Raw genomic sequence first — 8,447 nt, 5'->3', positions numbered from 1 at the left:
CTATGGGGAAGGCTGATGTTAGTAGTTGTTGCAGTCGAGCAGGTCCACAGCAGCAGGTGGTCTGCAGCAACGATCCTCAGGAACCATCAAGACAAGGGAGCACAAGAACTCCCGGGAAGATATGTGGTTAGTAATGTTAATGGGACCAGAAGATACAGAGTTAATGAGCTGCATTAATATGACAGAGAGAGAGAGAGAGTCAGAGAGAGAGGAAGAGAGAGAGAGAGTCAGAGAGTCAGAGAGAGAGAGAGAGAAGCTTGGTGTGTCAGATCCCCCCGGCAGTCTAAACCTATAGCAGCATAACTATGGGCTAGTCCAAGCCTGAGCCAGCCCTAACTATAAGCTTTGTCAAAGAGGAAAGTTTTAAGTCTACTCTTAAAAATGTATATATAAGACATACATGAATAGATAACTCTCCTTTTCTGCTCAAATATGCACTAAATCAAGGTTCAGAATAAACACAACATGGCTTGGAGGGCCACACTGTAGCAACCAAACACTAAACAATGACTATTGCTTTGACATTTACAGAATTTGTCATCATGGACAGATTTTGTAAGTTGTGGTTGTGTGTTTAAAGCAAGCCATTTGATCAGTATTCAAAAGGACAACACTTTTTATTTATATTATTGCCAGTTATTACAAATAACAACCCTACAAGTGGAAAAACGCCTTCTGAAGCAGAACCAGTAGAGTGCATTAATGAATGTATTTTGACAGGAAGTCTTGTTAAAGATTAGTTTCATTCACATGAGACTGCTCTTTGTAGCTCTGCGTCATGTTCTCTAATTTATCACTTTCCTTCATATCTCAAAACGTATTACAGCAGTACATGTACAGTCCAGAAATGCAAGCTACATTACTAACAGGTGATTTAAAAGTGTTTTTTTTCTATAACAGAAAAGACTCAGAAAAGCCTAGTTGTGTCTAAATAACTTAATTCCCATCCAGCTCCAGAGGTAGAAGAAGACGTAGACAGGTATGGTGACCGGCAGCAGCAGGCTGTAGAAACACAGACTGCTGCTGCTGGTGCAGCCCTGAGGGAAGTTCTCATCCACCGCAGCAGAGTAGAACAAACCAAAGAGCGATACTATTGGGACCAGGCCCACCATCATGGACAGAGAGAACATACTTGCTGATGGGTTCAAATACAGGGATGGCAAATATCTTGGGTGATATATTACACGTGTTAGAATTCAGTACAGGTCCTCACTGTTCATCAATAAAACATGACATCAGAGGTAAGCAGGATCTCAATTACAGTACTGTCTCATTCAGTCATACAGCCTGTAATATGTCTGTTTTCTTGGGTTTGCTGGAGGTGCTGTGAGGGAGGTTCTATCCTTGCGTTGGTGTAGTTGAGCTGTCTGTGTCTTTCTGTATCAGTCTTGCTTCCTGAGGGATCATGTTGGGGATGCCATCAATGATGGGATAGGCAATTCCGAGATCCTCGTTGATCAGCTCATTGGTGTCAGCATCATACCTGGGGAGGGACAAGGGTCACATTATACTTCTATGATGCACAACATTCTCAATCAAATTTGAACATTTTGCGCTACACTTACTGCTTGAAAACTGAGGCAAATGTGCTTTACAGTACATGATCTTAGCCCCAACACCTGAATGAGGCAACCATTAATTACCATGGTCACTAATTGTTATTAATAGCAGCTGCCAAAAGACGTCACTAACTTGATTTAGCTAGGTTTTGACAGTAGTTACGAAAAATGGTGTTGTTATTGATATAGTGAATAATTAAAAAACCTTTGACTTCAGCTCATGAAAAATGGTGGAAAAAAGTGTTGCGTTTATACTTTTGTTCAGTGTAGGTAGCAAGGATATGCTCACAAGATGTTCCAGTGCTCGCTGCATTTGAAGCCCCGGAATTTATAATCAACATGCAGTATGAATAGAAAAAAACCCCAACGCCTCAAAAAGTCTAATCCGCCCATCGCTACCTTATTTCTCTTCAATTTGTTCTGTGTATTTGTCTTACCTGAGTGGCTTCTTGGACAGCGGACATACAAGGAACTCGAGCAGGGAGGCGTCAAAAGGCTGCTGCGCTTCGTCCTTCACATCAGTAAAGCTCCTGACCGACACAAAGGCAGGCGTTACCCTCTGTATTAAATGTGCCTTATTTGCATAGCGGTGAACATGGACTATTTCTGTCACCAGTCTACCCAAAACATTCCGAAACATGACCAAATCTATTCAATGTACCTGCGACAACTCCCTGACAGGAAGCACTGGTGTTAAAATGTGTTACCGAAATATGAGTCCTCTTCCTGTAAATTGAAATTGGTTGTTGTTAGTTCCGCTTAATGACTACTTTGGCAACATCTTTAAAAGATTAAACGCTTTTCAAACGTTGTTATCGCTTATTTAATAAGCTATTCAGGGTATTATTAATACGCTCTTAGAGATTGTTGTTTTTCTAGTCATAAATATGAAAAATGGCCGTTTCCACTATTTCCACATTTGTCCATATGGTGGCAGTGTTGGACTGTTCAACTTGGTAACCCTAACTTTGTTGGTGTGATTTGACAAGAATATAATGCCAAAAAATAAAATAAAAGAACATTTGAATAATTTGAATTGCATTAATTTACTCAGACTATTATAGTCACTTCAATTCTTCAGTCAATTGCTCGCATTAATAGGCTAGATTGCCCCTTATTGAGTTATAGCCAACAGTATTGTAATCAATTTTCTTCGAAAATAAAACATCAGAAACCACACCAGTTGTATTAATTGAAAAAAAAAAAAAAGACTGGTACATATTTTGTGAATTTCACATCAGTCACTGAACTTGATTTCCCAACAGGTTATATCAATACAATATTAAATATTGTAAGAGAGGACTGTGCAAGCTACAGCAGTATGCATTTCCCCCATCCATATGGCTGAAGATATTGCTTTGAGACTTTCTTGGCAAGGCCCCAACTTGTTTTAAAACTGCTTCTGGCTGTAATATATCCCAGAGCTCGGTACATGACAGACCTGCTAATGTAGTTTTTTCCCCGTAAAATGCCAGGCCTTGAATACACCAGTGTAGCACTGTAGCTGTGCTCCTTTTTTCAATCGGTCTGTTTACACATGAGAGATATCCATCATCTCTGACATATTCCATCGAGCACCGAGTTGAAACCATACTGAAAGAGGATGACATGTGTTCAAGCTAAAATGTAATGTAATGTACTGTAGCACAAAGGAATAAATGGCTGGCTGATGTTTATTATTGATGTCTAAGTGGAAACTAAAGTTGTCCTTGAAATAAATGAGAAAATCACACACATTTGCATACAAGATGCTTTTGACTTTGAGTTGACTGGGAAACAGTAAACAGTTATTACACCAAGGCCAACAGTAGCTTATAATTTTCTGCAGATAAAAACCACACATTTATCCTTAAACATATATTTTATCAGCCAGTCTCAGGCAAAATAGAGCTTTCTAAGGAACATCTCAACATGGCCTGCTAGCAAAGGTTCATAATGGTAATGAAAAGATATTAGTAGGAAACTTTTTTTTATGCCAAAGAAGCTTTAACTGGATAACTCAGTTTTTTGTCTTTTATCATGCAGTGAATTGAGGAGATAAAGGAAATGTATCTTGTCTTGTGTCTTGTTCCAGATGTAAGATAACCGCATTCAAAATCACAATGATATTTGTAATAACAAATTGAAAAAAAGATTCACACTTAGAACATAACCTTGTCATGTTGAGACAATATTGTTGCTTTTTAAATATTTCTGTTTTTAATGCCGTCTTTATGAATACTGTTTTCGACAGGCCCAATCCCTTTGTGGTTTTAACCAAACCAGGTTGTCATAAGGTATGGGAAGTGTCTAATCCCAACATGGCTAAAGAGAGAGGAAAGGCAGAGCAGAGTGCATACTGTTAAACAATAAAGATTATGGATAAAAGTTTAAATGACATGTGTAGAGAACATTGTTGGATAGCATGGATATCCCCTTGTTCATGTCACTGTAATTATGAACAGCCTATTGAAAAAAAAGGCCTTAGTATCAGATTTAAAATCTCTAGATAACTGGAGAATCCCCACTTCTCAAAAAGAACTAAAGTAATGTCATCTGTTGGCAAAATTCATTTGTAGCTGATCAAAAATAATCTTCACATTTTTCTATATCTGAATTCACATTTCAATGGTCTGCTACAAATATCTAACTCATTAAAGTAACTAATGTAGGCCATTTAAAGGGTGTTAATTTAGAGTGTCATAGGCGTGACCATCTAAGAGCAATGCGCTCTACAAGGTTACAATTACGGGAAGTTCTGCATTCTTTGTTTGATATATTTTGCGCCCTGCTTTGCTACTTAAACTACATGGGAGCTGTAGTTACTGTGTAGGCTAATAGATCACAAGACATACAAAGACTAAAAACCTTGGTGAGGCTTGTGGAAACAAACAGGGAACAGTGAACCCAATTTTACACTAACTGCCCAGCACCACACTGCCCAGACAGAGAAAGGTAGCAACCAGCGAGTGAACATGGCAGAGCACTGAGCACTTAAAGAGACATATATGTCCCTCAGGAGCTGGTGAAAAGCAAAACAGAGCTAAAAGTGGAACAGGTTAGACATTACAGCTTGCACCTTTCTTTTACAAGTCTTCTGCTCTTTATGTTAAACTTGTAGGGATTCTGTGTTAACTAAGTGAAATGGAAATGAGGTACACAGGGTTATGCAGCACACAGGGTTATGCTGCCTTTGCCAGAAACATGTTGCTGCACATGTTGAGTGGATGCTGGCTAAAGGATGAATTAGTGAGTCACAGCTTAGACCGGACGGGTTGACGTCAATGACATATACTTACTTACAAAACAGTAACTGATTTCAAGCCATGGGTCAGAGTGTCCTAACTAATACATCAAAAATATTGAAAAACTGACTTTGAGTCCAGTCCAAAAGGCCTCAGCCCCCCCCCCACCAACAGGAGGCAGGGACTTGGCAGGGGAGTTAGCTGGTCCCTGCCAGGGTTGTTACAACACTAATAACTTCTAAGCTTTCCGGGCCGGAAAAGGATCCCTCATAATCTCTCTTACATCAACATGAATGCTTCTCTGGTTTTAACCAGCAATGTGGCCTTAAATTGGCTCGATGCATCAGCCCTTCGTGAATGTTTGCACAAGCCTCCCGTGTCCCAGTTTGGGAGATTCTTCATGTGTTATATTTTCCTCCCATGGTGTGTTTTCTGTGTGTAGGAGATCCTCAGAGGCAGGGAAGCAATGCACAATTCACAGCAGCTTCTTTTCATGCCTCTCTGTAGTTCCCTGCAAGTGGGAGAAAGAGCTGTGCTTGGAAGGCAGCAGTGCAGGCCTTGTACTCTCAGCAGCAGCAGAGCGAGGGGCTTTTCACAGCCAGCATGGTGTCTTTTGATGGATTCCTCATCAAGCTCACTCCATACAGTAATATCTGACAGAGCTTTCATCAATCTCACACCTGCTGACCTTTTCAAAGCAGTTTGCCTGAGCAAAGAAACAAAAGTTCTCTGTAAAGACTTTCTGGGCCTCTGCAAGCTGTTCAGGTTAACTGTCATAGTCACAGAACAGTGACAGACTTGATAGAGCTTTCACAGCCTCGTGGTTATATTTGATTCTTCTGTTTTTATTGCTTTTTCTTCAGACTGTGGGCATTGTGGCTGGACAGTATTTATCATATTTCTTTAATGATAGAGTGAATCAGTCAAGGCTGCACACCTTTCGACAAGCTCTCACTGCATAAAATATTCATTCCATCATTAGTCTTATTACCATTGACCCATATACAGAGGTTATTTTGATGCCAACGTATCCCTCCCAAGTTTTCACGATATTAACAAAATAAAAGCCTATTTTTTCTTTTCTTTTATATTTTCTTATTGACTCACCTGGTTTGTAGGAATTGGCTTACAAGTCAATTTTGTACTTGTCTCAGGACTCAGCAAGCAGAAGTTATGTTATGGCTAACTGCAACATAGCTTCTACTTTTATTTATTTAAGCCCTAAACACAAAAGTAGAATAAAAAATGTTAATGTGATGTATCCTTGAGTTCCCTGTATATGGCCTGCAGAAGCTTGTCCCACAAAAAGAGGATCTCTTTGCGAAATTGAATGCAAATTGTGAATTCATTGTCATTCCATTCTGACTTCTGATGGTTTCCTTGCTGACGTAGGTGTTATCCAATTAGAAACAGGAGATTAGAATTCTTTCCTGCAAGGAAACCTTTCATTTCCATGCTGAGATATTGCTGATGTAGCATTTACCGCTTAATCTGATAATCAGATCCCCAAGGACTTTATTCTCCTCCTGCCTTTCGTGGTTTCCCATGGACTGTTAATCCGTCTCTCATGCCCTTCGTTTTCTTTCTGCACCCCTTATGTTCTCCCTTTTTTCCTTTTCCTCCCCTCCACTACTTCTTCCCATTTCTTTTCCTCCCACACTTCTTCCCTCTTCTAGTCAACACAATCCACAGCCAACAACGATAAAAGCTTAGTTCTTGCTAATGCACCTGATTGATGGACAGGAAAAAAAGGTCCACTGAAGCGTTGCCCTTCAATTAGCCTTCCATGGTCACATGGCAACAGCGTTATACAAAGTGTACCCTTCAATTAAGTCCCTGCATTTGCTCAGCAGAAGTGTGAGCCAATGAGGCGAGAGCAAAGGTTGACACTGCATCATTACAGTTCCTTTCAAGGCCCCAGAGTACCTTGCTGACTTTGATCACTCGGCCACCTTTAGGTACTCTATTATTGCGTGGATGTATGTGTGTATTATTGTGCATGCTCAAGACTCATTGGATGTGTTGGTTTTACAATCTTCTGATGTTATGAGAGGCTCTAATGACTTGTTTATAACATGTTCATAGCAACTCCTCCAAACAATATAGGTGCAGGTGCAGCTTTTATGGCAAGTCATCCATGGAAATGCTTTATGGTTTATAGAGACGAGGCTTAAAGCTGTTTGATGCCTAAGCATATTCATGCATCACTGCGATCTTTTAAGAAGGTACTGTGTTAAAGGATGGATTCCTCTTTAGTGAAGACGCATCCTCTCTTTAATGGCATCTATTAAAAGAGGAGGCAGTGGGGGGGGAGGAAGAGGAGGACCAGCAGAGAGGATAATAACAGTGAAGCAGTGGGACTGAGAGGAAGAAAGAGTCCATCAAGCTCCTCGATGGGCTAACGAGAGAGTTGGATGTTGCCTGGAGGTGATAATTAGTGTATCCTCCGAGGCTGAGGAGGCCCACACATTTGCCCCAAGTTTACTACACTCGACAAACTGCACCATTAACAGTTTGCTATTTCTTTCTTTGGTCTGCAGTGTTTTCCTCAGAGCTTATTACTATACTTTTATACAGTGCAAAATCTTCTGAGCATTTAGACCATCATGAGGAGCTAAAATCCTCCACAGGTGGCATTTTTTAGGGCTAGCACGTGAAGCAAAGTAACACATGGAAATGTCATGATTTTTTGTGGATGAATGAGACCATAAATCAGAGCTGTTTACAAGCCCTTTAGAGTAAGTCCAAGTCAAGTGTAGAGTACACAAAGAGAAAACAAGTCAATCCCAAGTCTTCATTAAGGTTGAGGAGGTCTCAAGCCAAATATCAAGTCCAAGTCTCAAGTCTTTTAGAGAGACTTTAAAGTCCATTTTAAAGTCAGCTGAGACAAGTCCAGGCCAAGCCTTGTCAAGCAAGACTCAAGCCAAATAAAACAAGTTTTGGCCAAGGCTCACATCTTTTCTCTAAATGCAGGGCAACACCCTTTCGGGAATAGACAAAAACACTTTTGGACACCCAGTGAAGTCTCAAGTTGATTAAGACAAGTCTTAATCATGTTCCAAAACTAAGGCAGTCCTAGTTAAGTCTCAAGTCTCTTCAAAGCATTTCTCTAATCATAAAAATGTAAAGTCTGAGAGACTACCAGCCCGGATAATTTTTTTGTTATATCCAGATATCTACATGCATCTATATTGCATATATATCTAAAAAGTATTAGGCAAATTAAATGTGTTTTTTGCTGATCTGGTCCAAGCCACATTTAAATATGCTTAAAAGTGGGCGTCCAAACTGATTTCTACAGATGCATCTCAGTCTGGCTGCTGTCCTTTCTGTCACTCACATCGCAACAATAGAAATGTCATAACCAGAGTGATGGAAGAGCATCAGAACGGCTGGGCAGAATCCATGCTGCTACAAGCAGAGTGTCATGGAGGACAGCACAGAGTCTGTCTGGTGGAGTTTTGCACTGTGACATGATTATAAGATTGCTTGGAGGGCGATATTTTTCCATTTGACATGCATCTGCATTGTTACTGAAGTTATTTATGCCTACATTATTAGCACAGCAGCCCATGCAGATGGATTGAAGATGTTTGGACACACAAAAAATAGTGCATTGACGTGAGTTTTTCAGACCTGGGAAGACCGGCTTATAGATGCCGAA

General features: G+C 40.2%; 2 protein-coding genes across 2 annotated transcripts; both read right to left on the bottom strand.

Moving 5' to 3' along the window:
* Positions 1–614: 614 nt before the first annotated feature.
* LOC138613160 (phosphatidylinositol N-acetylglucosaminyltransferase subunit Y) lies at positions 615–1,131 on the bottom strand. The gene has a single exon (XM_069686767.1). The coding sequence runs from the start codon at positions 1,128–1,130 to the stop codon at positions 918–920; it is 213 nt and encodes a 70-aa protein (XP_069542868.1). The 5' UTR covers position 1,131; the 3' UTR covers positions 615–917.
* A 202-nt stretch (positions 1,132–1,333) lies between these two features.
* On the bottom strand, positions 1,334–2,250 carry pyurf (PIGY upstream open reading frame). The gene is made up of 2 exons (XM_069686766.1): positions 1,997–2,250; positions 1,334–1,483 (listed from the first exon to the last, which is right to left on the bottom strand). The coding sequence occupies exons 1-2, from the start codon at positions 2,197–2,199 to the stop codon at positions 1,339–1,341; spliced, it is 348 nt and encodes a 115-aa protein (XP_069542867.1). The 5' UTR covers positions 2,200–2,250; the 3' UTR covers positions 1,334–1,338.
* Between the last annotated feature and the right edge of the window lie 6,197 nt (positions 2,251–8,447).

Source organism: Semicossyphus pulcher, unplaced genomic scaffold (assembly GCF_022749685.1).
Source record: "Semicossyphus pulcher isolate SPU_LCO1_2020_fin unplaced genomic scaffold, fSemPul1.0.p SCAF_8, whole genome shotgun sequence".
Taxonomy (NCBI): Eukaryota; Metazoa; Chordata; class Actinopteri; order Labriformes; family Labridae; genus Semicossyphus; species Semicossyphus pulcher.
The sequence above is the reverse complement of the archived record's forward strand: the minus strand, read 5'-3'. Positions and strand labels throughout refer to the sequence as shown.

What these genes read in the sequence shown, in the direction of transcription:
- LOC138613160 (XM_069686767.1), bottom strand. Translation starts at nt 1,130, where the DNA reads ATGTTCTCTCTGTCCATGATGGTGGGCCTGGTCCCAATAGTATCGCTC.
- pyurf (XM_069686766.1), bottom strand. Translation starts at nt 2,199, where the DNA reads ATGTTTCGGAATGTTTTGGGTAGACTGGTGACAGAAATAGTCCATGTT. An exon ending in CTGTCCAAGAAGCCACTCAG is followed by an intron (nt 1,484 to 1,996) that starts GTAAGACAAATA and finishes GTCCCTCCCCAG; the next exon opens with GTATGATGCTGACACCAATG.